This window comes from Gallinula chloropus (genome assembly GCF_964237585.1).
Source record: "Gallinula chloropus genome assembly, chromosome: 31".
Taxonomy (NCBI): domain Eukaryota; kingdom Metazoa; phylum Chordata; class Aves; order Gruiformes; family Rallidae; genus Gallinula; species Gallinula chloropus.
In genome coordinates, this window is record NC_140116.1 from 1,661,262 (window position 1) to 1,679,823 (window position 18,562).

The following is an 18,562-nucleotide window of genomic DNA, read 5'->3' on the forward strand; positions in this document are numbered from 1 at the left end:
CATACACCACCTTTCCTCTATTCTTCCCTTTCTTCCCACCTCCCCCCTCAACACACACACCCCCCCACCCCCCCCTAAAAAAAAAAAAGCGCCCCAAAACGCTGTCATTTGGCTGGCAGGCTGTCTCGGCGTGGCGGAGGGATGTGTACATATCGCGTGTGAGGGGAGAGAGGAGGGGAGAAAAAAAAAGGAGGAAGGGAAAAAAAAAAGAGGAGAAAAAAAAAGAGGAGAAAAAAAAAAGAGGAGGAAAAAAAAAAGAAGAAGAAGAGGAAAAAAAAAAAAAAGCCACACCACCGGGATTTTGAGGAATTTGCCTGTGGTGTTAAAGGGAAGGAGCAGAGTTACAGAGAAATTGAGAGAGAGAGCTCTACCTACCGACAGATTACAAGAGAAGTCAAGAGCACCGAGAACCAACCGTACAGACACACAGAGGCACCATGAAACGCCTTTGAGAGCGCATTTAGGAAAAAAAAAAAAAAAGCCAAAAAAAAAAAAAAAAAAGGCCACTAAAAATCCAGGACTTGAGACAGTCCAGGGACAATCTCGCACTAATCTAGAATTAAAGCCGGTTTTTTGGTGTTTTTTTTTTTCTTGGAAAAAAAAGCTTTTTTTTTTTCTCTCTCTCTCTTTTTTTTTTCCTTTTTTTTTTTTTTTTTTTTTTTTTTTTTTGCATGCGAGGGTCATGAGTTCCTACTTTGTAAATCCTCTCTTTTCCAAGTACAAAGGCGGTGAATCGCTGGAGCCAACTTACTACGACTGCAGATTTCCACAAAGTGTTAGCAGGAGCCATGCTCTCGTGTATGGTCCGGGCACTACTGCTCCCACCTTCCAGCACCCTTCACACCACGTCCAAGAGTTTTTCCACCACGGAACCTCCAGCATCTCCAACTCTGGATACCAGCAAAACCCATGCGCCTTGGCGTGTCACGGAGACGCTTCTAAATTCTATGGATATGAAGCTCTACCGAGGCAATCGCTTTATGGTGCTCAGCAAGAGACGACTGTTGTACAATATCCTGACTGTAAATCGTCTTCCAACAGTAACTCTAGCGAGGGACAAGGGCATTTAAATCAAAATTCGTCTCCCAGTCTCATGTTCCCATGGATGAGACCTCACGGTTAGGACCTTTTTTTCCTCCTCCTTAAATGTTTTCCTTTATTTTTTTTCTCTCTTTCTCTCTCTCTCTCTCCCTCTCCCCTCTCTCTGTCTGTCTGTCTATATATATATATATATGTATGCATATTCAGGCACAAACATACGTATAGATATATAAACATGCACACACACCCGTATGCATACATATATCTATACGGGAAAAGATGGATATAAAGAGGTTAAGATGTAAAATATGAAAGAAATGAGCAGGTTTGTGCTAATGTTTCTTCTTTTTAGGAAGACCTTTGAAAGCAAACAAGACAGCAGTTACTAGAGAGCCAGCAAGGTGATTCCCTGCAAAAGGCTTAAATCACAATAAAGTAAAACTTGGGTTTTTTTATTGCTTGCCTTGAGGATAGGCAATAAGATACAGCTCCCACGAGGTTATTTGCATGTTGATAATACACTGCTCTTTAAAAATGTCATATAGCCTTTCATAACCGCTTGGAGACGAAGCCTGAAAGGTGGGAACTTGTATAAGTATTACTAATACTTTACATCTGTTTCTTAAAGCCTAGAGATAAAAGTTTAAGCAGAAAGGGAAACTTAGCTCAGAGCTATGGGGTGGGGTGGAGGAGAACAGTCTTGGGTTTAAAAAAAAAAAAAAAAAAAAAAAGAGGGGGTGGGAAATTCAAAATAATTTCGGCTGAATGGAACTTTGCTCATGTGAAGTCCAGATAATTGCACAGAAAGCGAAATACTTCAAAGTACAAGTTTCCCCCCACCTAAGGACCAAGGTTGTCTAGAAGCCTTGTTAATTCAAAACATCTGAAGGTTAGTGTTAATTTTAAGGACAATCAGAGGCCCAAAGTTGTTTTTTTCCCCCCTGTCCCCCAGGAAAATTTAACCACCAGGAGAAAAAAAAAATAAAGAAGAAGAATAAAAAAGGAAAAGAAATAGAAAAGAGCTCTGGCTAATGTACAGAGGATGTGGCCCAGAGGCTGGGAGATAGACGCAGAGGAAAACATGTTATTTATCTAAGCTTTGACCTAGAGGTAGTCTCAAGGATGCAATCATTTCAAACTGGACTTTTTCTCTTTTGCTTTTTCTTTTTTTTTTTTCCACCCAAATACATTGTTTTTCTCATTAAGAAAGGACCGTGCAGGAGGAAGTGCAGGGGCAGAGCTGCGCATACCTCGGTCCTCTTTCTTTCTTCCTTCATTTCTTTCTTTTCTTGGTGGTTGGGGTGTTTTTTTGTCTATTGCTGTAAATGTCCACCTCGGGTTGTTTTAAATACAATCTCTGTGTTTGCACAGGCAAATAAGCATCTCTGTCCGTGTGGGTGCTTTACACACAACCCGGACCGAAAGGACAGGGAAAAAGGGGTTTAATGGCAATTGCAAATTCTCAGGGCATAAATATTAGTAAAGAGGAAGACCCTGAGCCTGTATTTTGGGGGACAACGTTTGGGAAAGGAATTAGGAGTTGGGCGTTTTGAGGAAAAGGGAGAAGGGGAGAAAGAGGGAGAGGGAAGGAAAGAAGGTGAGAGAGAGAAAGAGGGAGAGAGAAGGAGAGAAGGAGAGAGGATGAGAGGGAGAAGGGAGAGAAAAAGAATCAAAGAGGAAAGAAAAGATGAAAGAAAAAGAAGAAAGAAAGAAAGAAAGAAAGAAAGAAAGAAAGAAAGAAAGAAAGAAAGAAAGAAAGAAAGAAAGAAAGAAAGAAAGAAAGAAAGAAAGAAAGAAAGAAAGAAAGAAAGAAAGAAAGAAAGAAAGAAAGAAAGAATTAAAGGAAAATAAAAGAAAAGAAGAAGAAATGGGAGAAAGGAGAAAGGTTGGAGAGGTTTTTATGGTGAACAATGCAGCTTTCATAGGAATATAGATATTTTTCTATAAAATGGAGCTGCCCACCAGGACTCACCACCCAGAACCACCTTTTAGGAAACTGGAAAGGTCTCTTTTGTGAATGAGCTTGACACACACCTCCCTGCACCCAGCCAAGCAGCCAGAGCTGAACACTCCCCAGGCAGAGCCAGGGCAGGGCAGCTGCCTACCAGTACCACCAGCAATACCAGCCCTATGATTATCAATAATAACCCAGCGACTTTCTTTCAGTGCCTTTAATATGCACAGGGTTGAAAGGGGCTTTTTTTTTCCTGGGGGGGGGTGGGGGGGTGGCGGTGGCAGCAGTTTCTCTAGGAAAATTGAGGCGAGGGGGGCTGGGGTGGGGGAACAGAGCCTCCAGAGAAGGGAGAATTAAGAAGTTATTTGATGTTTGTGTCCTACAGCTCCCGGAAGACGCAGTGGCAGACAAACTTACAGCCGGTACCAGACCCTGGAGTTAGAAAAGGAGTTCCTCTTCAACCCGTATTTGACACGGAAGCGGCGGATTGAGGTCTCTCACGCCCTGGGACTGACCGAGAGACAAGTGAAGATCTGGTTCCAGAACAGGAGGATGAAGTGGAAAAAAGAAAACAATAAAGATAAGCTGCCGGGGGCCAGGGACGAGGAGAAAACGGAAGAAGAAGGGAATGAAGAAGAGGAAAAAGAAGAGGAGGAAAAAGAAGAAAGCAAGGACTGAGTTCTCAGCCCCTTGAAGTCTCGTTTTATGGCAGATGATAAATCGAGATGTTTACGACGGTCATTTGCTTTTATAGAGTATAGAATGGAGAGGCTCACACAGCAGTAACTACCTGTCAAACAGTTGTAGCCTTTTTTATTGTCATAGAAACTTCCCTTACTTCCCCCCCCCCCCCTTTTTTTATTTTTTAATTTTTTCCCCCCTCCAGAGCTGCGTTTTTAGTCCAAGAAATACATATCTGGCTTGGGGGCAAGTGCAGAGGAAAAGGGAGGGGGAAAAAATGAAAATAATAATAATAAAGATCCAGCAAAGCCAAACCACCCCCAACCCCCAGCAGTCCCAAACCAAGCCTGGAAACAAATGTCACTGCTCGTCCCCTGCTCCCTCCGCTCCCGCCTAGGAAGCTGCACACACGGATGGGTGCAGGATGTGTGTTTATTTGAACAACTTTGACTTTGCCCGGTTTTATATATATATATATATACACACATATATATATATATAAATTCTTTTTAAAAGCTTGGGTTTAAGCCTCTCCCGAATGACCCTAGGGGAAATGCGAGGGTGCTTCCAGCTTCCTTAGCTTGTTTGTGTAGTGTCTGTCTATCTGTGGAGATCTCCATTCCTACCAGCCATTTATCAACCCCCTCGGAGGGGCCATTCCTGCAGCCCCTGCCAGATAAGAAGAGGAGCTTGGAGGGTGAGCATACCTGGTAGCGCCCAAAAACACTCCCCCCCAATAGACATCCCCCCCCCCCCCCCCCCCCATCTCTATAGGATTGAGGCTTGTATATACCTTGATAGGCCAAAATACGCCACCCAACCCTTTCCTTAGTTCTATAGGCGCTGTTTACCCTTTGCCTGTGTGAGCACTCGAAATTCTTCATGTACTACCTAAAGGGGAAACCTGCAATAATTATCGAAGCTATTATCAACAAGGGGCTTAAGTATCCTAAATTTTACTTGGTCAGAATTTATTTAAGAGAGAGAGAGCGAGAGCGAGCTGTGTTTTTGCCCTGATGCAAGCTACTAAGTAGCAAAAAATAATACTACAAATACAATAATAATAATAATAATAATAATAATAATAAACCAACCCCGACCAACCTTGTATTGTACTTTATCACTACCTATAGAAGGAGTCATGCTTTGAAAGTATTTGTAATGCGGTTTTATTGTCGTTTGTTGCTGCTTATTTTCTTGGAGAGAAAAAAAAAAAAAAAAAGGAAAAAAATAATTAAAAAAAAAATTCCCAACAACTGAAACTGCCTAGTTGAGAACGCACAGTATTGTATTATTTTATTGTGCTTATACAGTAGTGTAGAACTAAATTGCACTGAATGTATAGTTATCTATTTGTCTTGACCTATCTGTTAATGCGACATGCTCGAAATAAAAGAAAATCCTAAAAAAAAAAAATAAATCGTCGTTTGTTTTATGTAAAAGCATCGTGTTCAAACTCTTGAATGTAGCAATTACCGCCAGAAAGAAAAAAAAAAAAAAGACAAAAAAAAAATCACATTTCTGGACACCGTGGATTTGTATTGTATACGTGAGACATTACGTAAATAATAATAATTATAATAATAATAATAATAAAAAGATTTTAAAAGGACTGCGTTGCCTACAGTGCTGTGTGTCTATTGCAAAGCACCCACACGTACACATTCACCCAGAGTGGGCTCTGGCTGATACTTCATCCTTCAAATCATCTTTGTCAGGCTTCACAAACCGAGGCTCATCTTTATTTGGGAGGAAATCAGAACATCTTGGCTCAACCACCAGCAGCGGAGGTGGATCGGGCAGGGATGGGGTGTGTGTTGGGGGGAGGATTTCCCCCCTCCTGCCTCTCTGCCCGGAGCCCGAGCCGGGTATTTCACTGCTGCGATGGCAAATGCTGGTTAAAAACACACCAAAAAATATGATTTAATATGAGAATGTTGCTGCTAATTGTCTGATTGAAGCTTGTAGGTCCGCCAAAATAATAATAAAATTAAATATTGCCATGATTCCAGCACTGTTCAGTCTTTCTTTGTTATGGGAAAGGCTCCTTCGGGGGGTGGGCGAGGGGGGGGAAAGTGCACAGAGGGTGTGCGGTTGGATTTTTTACTTGGGAAGTGACATTTGAGCGACCTGGAAAGTGCAAAGCCCTGGTCCTGCCTGGCTCTGAGGTCCAGAAAAATCCTCTCCTTGCTCGGGCTGGGTTGGGAATTGGGGGGTGGGGTGGGGGGGAGACGAGAATTCCTTCCCCCCTCCCCATTCCCGGGTATAACCCGCTGCTTGCAGGCGATGGGGAGCCCATGAGGTGTGCGCCAAAACCTGGGCACCGGGAAGGGCTCGGGGGGCAACGCGTTTCCCTGGGGAAACAGCGCGAAACACGGGGGAGAGGTGTGGGGGGGGATAGAATAGAAGTTGGCAAGAAAGCAGTTTATTTATTTATATGTCTTTCCCCCCTAGGTACACAGTGCCTTTGACTCTCCAAATTGCGTCCCTCTTGCCCATGGACACCACCCCTAACGTGTCTATTATTATTATTATTAATATTATGAATAATAATTATTATTTTTCTTCAATTATATATTGCATCAGGTATCCTTTTATATATATATATATATTCCATTCAATTTTATTAAATTTCATTATATTCTCAGGAAAACCTAGCGGGAATGCCTCCAAGTCCCTCTCCTACTTCTCGGGTGGCAGCTGAACTTTCCACATATTTCTCTTACCACCACCCTCATTTCCTTGAACGAGGTCTATTGATCTGTAAAACCGGGTCTATCTCTTTTTCCCCTTCCCCCCCCCCCCCTCCTTTCCCCCCCTCCCCTCCCCTCCCTTCCCTCCTCCTGCTGATAAATGGACTACATCATCTAGAGCCCAGGGATGCAGAAGTAGACGGGATGTTTACCCAGATATTGTAGATAAGGAAGCACACAAGGCTCCTCAACACGCAGCCTGATGCTCTGAGCTATGTCTGGAGGCTCCTCTGTGGGTTTCAGACATTCTTAACCCAAAACCCACCAAGCTTAAAGGATTTAAATGCCTCAGGGCTTGAAATCGCTGGATTCTGCCCAGGGGGGCTGGGGGAAACAACAAAAAAAGGGAGGAAAAAAAAGGGGGAGAAAAGGGATATAGCGAAGTTGTGAAGCGCGCAGGGAACAGGGACTCGGGTGGGTGCACCCACACCCTTCTCTTCGCCCCTCTTGCACCCCGTGTTCGCAGCGGGTCGCACCCCCTCTGAGATCCCAAGGCGAAATGGGGCTGGGGGCGGGGATGGAGTGGTGTGAGGGGGGGGGTGTAATCTATGGAAAATGGCATCAGCGGGGTCTGATACTGCTCTGCCCGGGGATGGAGCTGAGTCCCTGCGTGTGCAAGGCGTGTGTGTGCAGCTCCCGTGGGTGCCCACTCCCGAACCGCACCAAATACCGATACAGGCAGACACCCCCCTCTCCCCCTTCACCCCCCCACCCCGCTGTAGAGCCCGTAATGTCCTCGTTAACCGGCGTTAATCTCCCAAGAAATACATAAAAAACACCAATAAGGTTTATTCTAGACTTTTCCATGTCGAGGGCAGGCGCGGAAGGTAAGCAGTTTTATTAGTCATAAACCAGAGTGGTTTATTCTAAGGGCTCCTTTTTTTTTTTCTCCCCTCTCTCCCCCCCTTTTTCTTTCTTTCTTGGGGATATTTATCCAGCCTTTACAACAAGGGATTTATTTTTTCTTCCCTCCCCCTCGTTTGCCATCATAAGCAGGACGTGTGTTCCTTCATTCCAGCGCTAAAACCCGCAGGAATCAGTGAGAATTCAAATATTTTATCTTATATTACTTTAAAAAATTAATAATAATTTTTTTAAAACATTCGAGATAAAGGTTTTACATAGAAAATATCCCCCCGACGAGGGGGTGGGGAAGGAGAGGGAGAACTTATCAAAGTGTTTAAAAATAAGAATAATAAAAAGAAAGAAGCTGCCTCCGCACTCTATCCATCATATTTAAACCCCCAAATCCGAGTAGTTTTTATCCGAACGAATACTACAGGCTGACATTTATCTATCAAAAGGGTCTGGAGTTAAATTATCGAAACTACAGGCGCAGCAGTTAGTTTGGGGGGGAAATGTTTATGTTCTGTAGTCAACACAAGAGTGTCGCATCTTGAGACGCCATCCAGTTATTTCTGTAATCACTCCATCATTTCAGGAGAGGGGGGAAAAAAAAGAGAAGAGACCATTTTATGGGGGAAAGTAATTTGAAAGAAGATTCGCTCTCCACAAAGTGGCTTATTCAGAAAATGATCATAGCTTCGGTATTACTGAAATTAGACTCATCTACCCGCCTGGAGTAAGAAATATCGTCCTATTCCAGGCTTTTTATTAGCCAATCAAATTTCCTTTTGGATCTCCATTTGTGATTTGTGAAAAATATAATTCCTCGAAAAGCTGAGTTTGAGCATATTGCTTATTTTCCCTTAATTTATTATTCTAATCACAGCCGCCGCCGTGCCATAACGCAGCCATTAGGCGAAAAAATTCGTTTAGGTTTTATACTCCGAAATGGGCACGGATGATATTGGAGAGACAACGAAATTTCTCGGGCATTAAATTTATTTTTTATTTTATTTTATTTTAATTTTTTTCTTTTTTTTTTTTTTAGCGAGGAAGGAGGAAGGGGAGGAAGATGCGCGGGGGCGGAGGCGGGGGGGGGGAACTTTGTGAGCTAGACTTCTAAAAAAAAAAAGGTGAAAAAAGGGAATAATAGGGGCAATTCTACAACTCTATTTTAATTTTTTTTCCCCTTAAAACTCATCTTATTTTTGCTTCTCAAACTTCCCCTCCTCTTTCCCCGTCAAATGCGGCTCTTTTATCCTCCCGAAAATCCCCTCGCTAATTTTGGGAGAGGGGAGTCGGGTTTATAAGTGTCTGTGTGGGGTGTGTGTGGGGGGGTGGAGGGTTGGGAGTAGCGAAATGCTCGTCTCCGAAAAAATCCTCCGCGTAGTAAATGTGCGCCCAGGTTACTTTCTCCTTCCCCAGGATCAAAATTTCCTCTTCCCATTATGGAATTTATTATCTTGTCTGCTCTCTGGGAAAAAAAAAAAAAAAATAGGATCTCCATTGTGCTCGGGAAGCTGTTGTGGTCGTAGTTTCCCCCCCTCGTAACTTTTAACTACCTGTTATAAAATTTATTGGTGGTTTGTAAAGTGAATAAAGTAATTTCCCGTCCATCCGGTTGTATTACAACCTTTGTGTTGTTTGGGGCAGACAGACACGCAGCCAGCCAGGGGGAGAAAAAATAAATAAATTAAAGAGGGAGAGAGCGAAAATCTCCCCTCCACCTCCTCCTCCCCCCCTCCATTTTTAAAAAAAAATATTATTATTATTATTTTCCTCAATTAAAATTTAAGTAAGGCGAGGAAATACCTGGGTGGAGGGAAAATAATGGAGCTATCCCTGGAAATGTGTGTGCGTCGAGATGAATTAATAGGGAAAAAAATGAGGGGGAATATTTAAACTTCCTAATAATTATAATTATTATTATTAATTATTTTTTTTCATGGGTTCAGGGGTGCGGTGGAGTTGGGAGTGCGGGAGGGGAAAAAAAAAAATAGATATTTCTCTTTACCCAGATGGGAAAAAAAAGAGCAGAAAGGCGGCTCCTTGCAGGGTTTGATGTGGAGGAGCCCATCTGAGCCCAGGCTGGGCTTTGCGGTTGCCTATTTACACCGGTTTGTGGTTACTCGCGGTGCCTCCAAAGCAGGCCTCTACACGGTGGAAAAATGTCGCTCCCCTTCCAAATCAATATTTCCCAGCTTTCTACAAGGACAAACACCCCTCTGCCCCCTCCCTCCTTCAGCTTGAGGGGGTAAAAAAAAAAAAAAATAGGAAAGAAAAAAAAAGAGAGAAAAAAAATCAAAGGGTTTTAAAAAAGTATCATTAATTCCGCCTTTTATCAAGTATCGCATCCCCGACACCGCGGAGTGGTAAAACAAAAGGCTGGGGGGCTTGCTGGAGGGTAAATAGCACGGGGAGGAAGATTTAAGTGCTTAAAAAACATGTATGTAGGTGTCCCGCCAGTAAATCATAACGCTGGGTGGGTTTTAGGGGACTGGGGAAAGGGGATGCGGGAGTTTCTGGGGTGAGATCGCGCCTTTGGCTCCAAGTTTTGGGTGGGAGCGGAGAAAAGGGAGGGGAGGGTTGTGTGCTTCAGGTGCCCCCCTGGGTTGGGTTGGGCAGAGGGGGTTCTGCGGGGATGGAGTGTGTGTGTGGGGGGAAGAATGAGGAGGGGGGATTTTTTTGGGGGGGGGGGTCACATCATGTATTTTTGCCCCGGAGAGGTTTAATGAGCAGCGGACACACCCTCAGCAGCGATGCTCTGGCCAGAAAGAATCATTCCCTCCCTCCCCCCACCCCCCTTAATTTTTTTGTTTTCCTCCTCGAGTCCCGGCTTATTAATTAAACGCTTTAAAAATTAATTATTTAATATATTTATTTGCCAAATCCACTGTCGCTAGATATTTCCACACACACCCACCCCCCCCTTCCTCCACCGCCTTTCTTCCTCAAAGGTTTTCCTCCCCACACCCTTCCCCCCCCTAATTAATTACTAACACGGAGCCTAATAACGCCCAGCGCTAAAGGGCAAATCCTCGTAATTAAATTTAAATTAGAGGGGGAAAAAAATAGAAAATAATAATAATAAGCGGAGAATTAACGCGAATAATCATCAAATCAACCCGGCTCTGTCTGGAAAAGGAGGAAAAATTAAACCCCACCATGGCTTAAAGGATGAAAAATAAAAGGGGGGGGGGATGTAAAGATGAGAAGGGGGGGTTTTAATCCCTTAATATTAAAGGGGAATTGTATAAACATGGCGACAGAGGAGAGCATTTGCACTCGTCACAAAAAAATGCAACGCATTCCTGGTTGTTTGCAGAAAATTTACAGCTGAGCAATAAAAGTTTACGACTGAATCACAAGTTGGATTGGCCACAGGAAGTCATGTGGACTCCATCCATGAACGTGAACTTTTTATTGTGGTTTCTCTTATGACTCTTTCGCAGTAGTCTTTTCCTTTAACAGTCCAAGCAGTGCCAGGGGTAGGATGGTATTTCCCCCCCCCCCTCACCTCCCCCCCCCCCCAACCCCCCAACCCTTTCATTCCCCCCCCCCTCCACCCCTCCCGCCCCTTTAATTATTAGCGTGATGATGATGATGATTTTTTTTTTTTGCTTTAAAAAAATAATCGAGGGGTGGTTGGTTTTTTTTTTTTTTTTTTGGGGGGGGTGAGGGGGGTGGGGATTTTTTTTTTACCCCCCCCTTCCTCCCTCCCTCGTCTCCTTGGGGTTGGAATTCTTGGTTGCTTTGGGCATTTTGGCATTAATGAGTTTACTGCTGCGTCTGGTTGCCGCCTCCTATTCCCCACCCCTAGGGGCAAAACGCAATGCATTTCCTTTGCAGGATGCGATGATGAGGGGGCACAACCAGTTGTAAATACCTTTTTTTTTTTCTTTTTTTTTTTTAAGCCCAAAAAAAAACCCCAGAGAGAGAGAGAGAGATTCCTCCTTCAGCTTCCCCCATCCCTTACCCAACCAGAGAAGAACTGTTTTGCTTTTGTTTCGACCTTTTTTTTCCCCCTTGATTTTTTTTCCACCTTTTTTCCCCCTTGATTTTTTTTTCCACCTTTTTTTTTTAATTTTTATATTTTTTAAATGTTTCTGTGGAGCTGAGCTGCACGTCAGTGGATCAGAAAGAGGGAGAGACAGAGAAAAAAAGAGAGAGAGAGTGAGAGAGAGGGAGAGGGGGAGACAGGAGCCTCTGGTAAGTGTTCCCTTATTGGTTAAAATGTGTAACTAATGATCCATAGCCCGGGTGTTAAGGATAATGATGCATCGTTGTGCGAGCGAGGGGTGTAGCTTGGATATGAGGGAAAGCTGCTGCGGGGCGGCAGAAATGCAGTTAATTCGGGGGGGGGGGGGAAGGGAAAAAAAAAAGAGGGGGGAAAAAAAGGGATTTGCTATTGCTGATGTCATATTCGGGGTGCGGGGAGGCAGGTCGGGGGGCGCCGGGGGATGGGGAGGATGGATGGGGGGGGGGGGTTGTGGTGGGGGCGCGTGTGAAAGAGGGGGGGAGGAGGGGGGGAATTGTGTATGTATATATATATATATAGGTGGGAAAAAGAATCCTCTTAACTTTTCCTTTTTTTTTAAATAAAAAAAAGGGGGGAAAAAAAATTTAAGGGGGGGGAAGCGCATGCGCGGAGGGGCGGCCCGGGTGGGGCGTCCAAGGCTGCCGGTAGTGCCATATTTAATGAGCTGCGCTCTTAATTGTGTGCGTGAGGCTCGGTTTTGCCCGCCCCTATCCTCCCCATCACACACATCCCTCCCCCCACTCTCCTTCCTTCCTTTCACACCCCCCCCCTCCCCAAATCCCGGGGCCGCCGGTCGCGGCCTGCGCTTCTTCCGCGGGGCTGCGCGTTTCGATCCCGGGGCAATAATTAATATTAAGCGCGAGGTGATTAACAATCAACTCTTTGCATCCCAAAGAGCTCCTCTCTTTATTCGGGTTGGGGGGGTTTATTTTGCGGGGGGGGGGGGGTGTGTGTGTGAAGTTTTCCCCGGGGGAGGGAAAGGGGGGCTTTCAGTGAATCCTCTGGAATTTTATGGGATTTTATGGAATTTCATTGAATTTCCCCCTCCCAAAAGGACCAATCGCGACGAGCTCCGCGCCGTAAAACACAATAATAAACTCTCAGCAGTGAGAACTTCGAGCAGCGCTCGGATTTCCCTGCGAAGTGGTTAAACGCCGTGTTGGCTTTTATATATTTTATTTGCATGCGAGTCCCTCCCCCCCTCTTCGCTTTATTTTTAGTATTTTATTCCTTTTTTTTCCCCACGCACACCCCTTCCTTCCTCTTTTATTTAATTTTTTCCTCCTCCCCTTTTTCTCCTGCGACTTTAATTCAGGTTTAACGGGTGAGATTTAAAGCGTGACCCTTCCCCCGCTAACCTCCCCATCCACCTCCCCACCCACCTACCTCCCCACCTATCCATCCATCACCTAATCTTATCTATCTCCCTGTTATATACCGGTAAACACGCACACATATATATATAAAATATCTACATGTATATAACGCAGCGACTTAATTTCCTCTCGAGGTTGTTTTCTCCTCCTTCCTCGATAAATCCGCCGTGGTTTAAATGATCATAATAATAATAATGAGGAGCGTGTGTACGAGCAGAGATTTGCTGTGGTGATGCCAGCCTGGGGATGTATAGGGCTGGACCTATAGATATATAGGGCCGGACATTAAATAAACCATGTGGGGGAGGGGTGGAGGAGACGCTGGTGATTTTCTAGCGAATTATAAGCGATTTTGGGGGTTCCCCTGTGTGTGGGGAGAGAAAGGAGGGGGATTTTAGGGAGGGAAGGGAGGGGTGTGTGTGGTGGAGGCCGAGGGGGGCTCCTCGCTCTCTGCCTCGGTGCGGTTTTTTGTTGTTGTTTTGCGTGTGGTTGTTGTTTTCTGGTGGGTTGTGGGGGGTTTTTTTTAACTGAAAATGGCCTCCTCGATTTTAATTTCCAGCGGGCGCTGGCAGAGGTTAATTAGCGAAAGCGGTTTGTTAAGTTCTGGGCTGGTTTCTGGTGTGAAATTTAATTAAGGAAAAGGGGAAAAAAACCCTCAATAAAAATATATATATTGGGGGTGAGAAGAAAAAAAATAAACCAACCAAAAAAAAAAAAAACCCCACCCCAAAAACCCCACAAGTTTCCCAAGTTTCCCTTTTCTTTTGAGAAACCTGGAGTTAATCCTCGCGTCTGGAAATTATCGGCACAAACCCGAGCGCAGCGATTCCCTTTTCCCTCCGAAGGGAAATGTGTGTGTGTGTGTGTGTATATATATATATATATTGAATTTTTTAATATCTTTATCCCGGTTTCGCCTTGGAGACACCGCGCCGTGTGTACCCCCCAGCCCCGGTTCTTTCTTATTTTCCAAGCGTGAAATAAATAAAGGGTTCGGGGATGGGATTTTGGGGGGGGGGTTTGAGGGGTGGGTGTGTGTGGAGGAAGAGACAGTTCTCCCTTCGTTTTGTTCGCTGGGAAAATCCGGTGGCGTGGAGGCTCTGCCTGTACCGCGGCTAGTCGTAAAGACATTTTATGAGCAAACAATGAGTGTTTATTGGAACCACATGATTACAGAAATGGGATCTTTTATTGTTTTCAGGCTTAAATCCGTCTGTTCTCCCTCCCCGAGCCGCTCCCCCCCCCCCCCCCCTCTTCCCCAGCTCCCCGCTCCCCGGGGCTGGCTCCTATTAACGCCGGGATGCTCCCACCGCCGCCCCGCATTAAACCTCCTTCCGCCAGGCCTGGAAACCTCTCCCCCCCTCTTCCCATCCACACACACACACACACATACACATCCCCTTCCCAAACAACTTGAAAATATATTGATTTTCTCCTTTCCCTTGACGTATCGACATCCTTCAGACACTCGCAACGCTGAGAAACATTTTTAGGATGTGGAGCTGGAATACCGGAATGATTTATATTCTCCGAGGTTGTGGTTTGTTGCCTTTTTTTCCCCCTCCACCCCTTCCCTCTTTAATCCCAGTCTTAAACCAGAGGAAATAAATCGCTGCTTGGATCTGTAACATCGGGGATTATAGGAAAATCGCCACGTGTTATTGACATGGACTTTCAGGAAATAATAGATTCTCTTCCACATGTGTTGTCAGTGGAGAACAAAATATATATATATACATATATAAAATATAAATTAAATAAGAATAACAGCAACCAGCATCCTACAGAAACCTTTAAATGGGAATTCCGCCGTCCCAAATCCTTCCTAATTTATTTATAGCGGCGTTTTGTACTCCGAGGTGTTGAGTAGGAGCGCGTGAAGGGCGTAAATACGAGGAGGAATTTACATTTGATTCCAAGGCGTCCGCGTCTTGTACACTTACACCCGCCCGTAAACCCCAGCAGATACCATCTGCCCCACGCGTGGGCGTTTATCTCGCCTCTATAAAACGGTGTTACGAGGAAATGGAGATAAATACAGAGCGTGAACCTGGGGGTGGGTGGGGGTTGATTGTACCGCCGTGAAAAATAAAATACCCAACCCTGGAAACCCCTGTAACTACAAAGAAATTGTTAGAAAGAAGCGAATTCCCAACTTGTCGTGTGAAGGAATTTCGGTTTGGGGACGGAATTAATTAAACCCATTAAAATAATATATGAGATGTCTGTGTCTGTGTGTGTATCTGTGTATTTTTATATATATATATAAGCAAACGGCACCGGCGTTATGTGGGAGCGATGGATGTGGTGATGCTCAGCCCGGTTTGCGATGAGGGGGTCGATATCTTTGTAGTTATTTCCCCAATAAATGTGATTTTTAATTGAATTTACATTTTTTGGAGGGGGTGTATTTCTAGCTGGAGAGTTGTGCAGCAAAGGGGGGGTGTAATTTTGGGGGCTTTGTGGGACTGGCTTTTTTTTTAGAGTATTGTGGTATTTTGGGGTTGTGGGGTTTTTATGGGTTGTGGCTTTTTGGGTTTGTTTTTTGGGGGTGTTTCGGTTTTTTTGGGCTGTAATTTTTTTGGGGGAACGTGGTGGATTATTTTTCCTGTTCTTTTAAATTTTATTTTAATTTTTTTTTGAGTGATACATTTGCGGAGCTCGGTATGTGGAGGAGAAAAAAAGGCGAGGGGAGCTTAAAAAAATTCGTCATAGAGGAGGGAACCCGCATTAGGGAACGATGATGCGGAACATCGGGGGATCAAGAAATTCATTTTTGGAGGAGATAGTTGGGGATCTGGTTACTGTTGTTGGCGGGCGCCTAATCCCTGCAGCTCGCCGCCTTCGGGGGGGTAAAAAAATACCCGAAACGGAGAAAAAGAGGGGGGAAAAAAAGAAATAAAAAAGAAATTAAAAATCAGTGTTTGTGGTTGAAGTTAGGGCGAAAAAAAAACCCCATGATAATAACAATAAAAAGGGGGGGGGGAAAGGGCCTTTCCCATCGGATTTGAAGCGGGGAGCTGAAGTGCGGGGTGGGGATTTTTTGGGGGAAAAGGGAGAAAATGAGAGTAGAAGCCCCCCAACATTTGAAGAGGGCGTTTAGGGGGACTGGGGGGGTGAAAGGGGGGCGTGACCTCCAGCCTCGGCGAAGGGAGAAAGATGCTGGGGAGGAGGAAGGCGAGAAGCGGCCCCGTCTCCCCCCTCCTCCTCCTCCTCCTCCCTCTCCCCCACCACCACCCCACCCCCCCCCCCCCCCCAGCTTTCTCCCCAGACACAAACACAATAAAAGGCGAAAAGCCCCCGAAATTGCGGGTGTCTGGACGCAGTCTGCGGGGGACAGGCTGCTCGGGTCGCCTTTGTCGCATGGGGACACACCTTGCTGTAAAAGTCTTTGTCCCCACACTAAAGACCCCGCGTTTCAATGGGGGGCGGGGATGGGGGGAAATAAAAGGAGGAAAGGAAGGGGGGGGGGGGGGGAGAGGGGATGCGTGTGTGTGTGTGTGTAAAGACAGGGAGGAAAGCAGGAAAAAAGATGGAAAACCCACTAAAAAAACAACCCCCAAAAAAACCCCAAATCTCCCTAAAATCAGCCGCCAGACAAGGGCCAAGCGATGCGGGGGGACGGGGGGTTGTCCCACAGGTGCCCCCCCCCCCACCTCACCCCGGTCCCCTTGTTCCCCCCCGCCCCCCCTTTGGCTGTTTAAATTTCTCCCGGTTTTGTTTACTTGTTTTGTATACTGCCACCAAGTGACAGAAACTTGCAATTTTTTTTGCAATTTGGTGCTTTTTTCCCCCCTTCTTTTTTGCCCCCCTTTTCCCTCCCCTCCCCTCTTATCCATGTGTATAATTACGGGGTGGGGGGAATACAGGGCTTGGGGGTAGGGATATAAACACCCTACACTCCCTTGGCTGGGAGAGGGCTCAAAACCCTACAAAAAACCTTCTGCTGTTTAACCCCCCCCCCACACACACACACCCCCAAAACCAAAATCACTTCGCTAAGAAGTTTTAATACCTTTAACATTGAAGTGTGTCGTGTCCCCCCTCCCCTCAAGCCCCCTCCCCATCCATAAACTTCCCAAAGCCATCCCAAACTCCTCACTTTCTGCTAATTCAAGGCAATTTTGGGAGTTTGGGGTGGGTTTGCTTTTTTTTTTTTAATAATAATAATTATTATTATTATCATCACTATTCTTTTCGTTCCACATAACCGGAGTTTAAATCATCCCCACGTAGGTGAACTCATAAAAATAGATAAACCATGGCAGCTCGGGAATGGTGTTTCTCCCCCCCCCTCCTTGAAAATATGAGTGTATTTAAGCAAATCCTGAAATATTAAATTGTTGCTCGATTAAAGGCGCTGCGAACGTATAAATTCACCAAAGTGCTCACGAGGTTGTCTCCAAATATATAGTTTAATTCTGCCTAAGTGAGCGCCTCTAAAAAGAAAAACCACCACCCCACCAACCAACCCCCCATCATTAAGGCAACTATTATTGTTTCCTGGATGATTTTTTTCCTCCCTCCTCCCCCCCCCCACCTATGATTAAATTTCTGCCTCCAGATCTCTAAAAAAAAGATAAAGGATAAAACTGCCTATAGTTAATGACAACAATTTTTCACCCCTGAGTTGAGCGTAATAACAACATTCCCCACTCCTCTTTATTTTTAATCTCCACACCCGGCAGAAGTAATTGCACCCCTCTATGTGCGTGTGCGTAAAGATCCGCGTCTAGACACACGCGTGTGCGCAGCGACGAGTCGCCTTCTCTAATTTTACGCCGTGGAGCTTTGGCCGCGGAGGGCGTGACGTCATGACCGCCTGGGGCTGGGTGGGATGTTTAAAATTGGGGGTTTGGGGATTTTTTTTTTCAGGGATATTTCCAAATGGAACCAGGGGTTGGAAAAATAATAACTGCTAGGGAATAAAAACTGGGAGGCGGAATTTAATCTGGGGTTGAATTGGTTGGGTTGGGGGTTTTGGGGTTTTTTGCGCCCTGGGAAAGTTGTTACCTGCGCAGGTTTTACAGAGGGTTTTTTGGGGGCAAAATAATACGAGAAAAGTGAGAAAAAAAAAAAAGTCTACTCCTGGATGGTGTCGAATTAAACCCCAACTCCATTTATCCCCAATTTTAGCTCGCCGGGAATGTTTCCACAGCCCACAGCCCCCTCCTTATAAACAAAGCATCACTCGGCCATATAAAATCTCCTAAAATATTAGGCATAAAGCCCCCTTTATATGTTTTTTTAGGAGGGGTGGGTGCTCCCCTTTTTTAGCGCTGATGAGATTGATCCCGAAGCGCGTTTATCCAGCGAGTTAAACTGGACTGAGGCGGTGTTGCAATGGAAATGGGGGGTGTGGGGGGCGGTGGGGGTGCTGTGTGTGTGTGTGTGGAAGGGGGGGTTCTCCCCCTGCTTTTTTTTTTTCGCTCCTCTTAACTTGGTGTTTTTGGCAACGTGGTTACTTGGTAATTTAAGCCCCAGCGCAGTAGTCCCGTTTCCGCGGGGAGATTTCGGTGCTGCCTTCTTTTGTTGGGCTGAGGTTCGCCAATAAATCTGGGAAGGAGAAAAATAATGAAATCAATCACACACACCCCACCATTCCCCCCCTCCCCACCTCCACCCCAACCCCTCCACCACCACCACCCCCCAATTAAAAAGAATATTTAAGAATTAAAACCCGCGTCCCCATCGCGGTATCAACGCGGGGAGGGGTGGGGGAAAAATAAATATATATATATATTAAAAAAAAATCTAAATAAACGCTTCAAAGTGTCAGAAAGAGCTTTCAAGCCTGGACAGAAAGAAGAAGGATAAATTTCAGAAGTAGGAACAGATTAATTCCTCTTCCCCACACACCTCCCGGTTTCCT

The 18,562-nt window shown here is 45.2% G+C and overlaps 1 protein-coding gene across 1 annotated transcript; it reads left to right on the forward strand.

Moving 5' to 3' along the window:
* Window positions 1-682: 682 nt before the first annotated feature.
* Window positions 683-3,673, forward strand: HOXC8 (homeobox C8; the record flags this gene model as incomplete). The annotated part of the gene is made up of 2 exons (XM_084277267.1): window positions 683-1,118; window positions 3,381-3,673. The coding sequence occupies 2 exons, from the start codon at window positions 683-685 to the stop codon at window positions 3,671-3,673; spliced, it is 729 nt and encodes a 242-aa protein (XP_084133393.1).
* Between the last annotated feature and the right edge of the window lie 14,889 nt (window positions 3,674-18,562).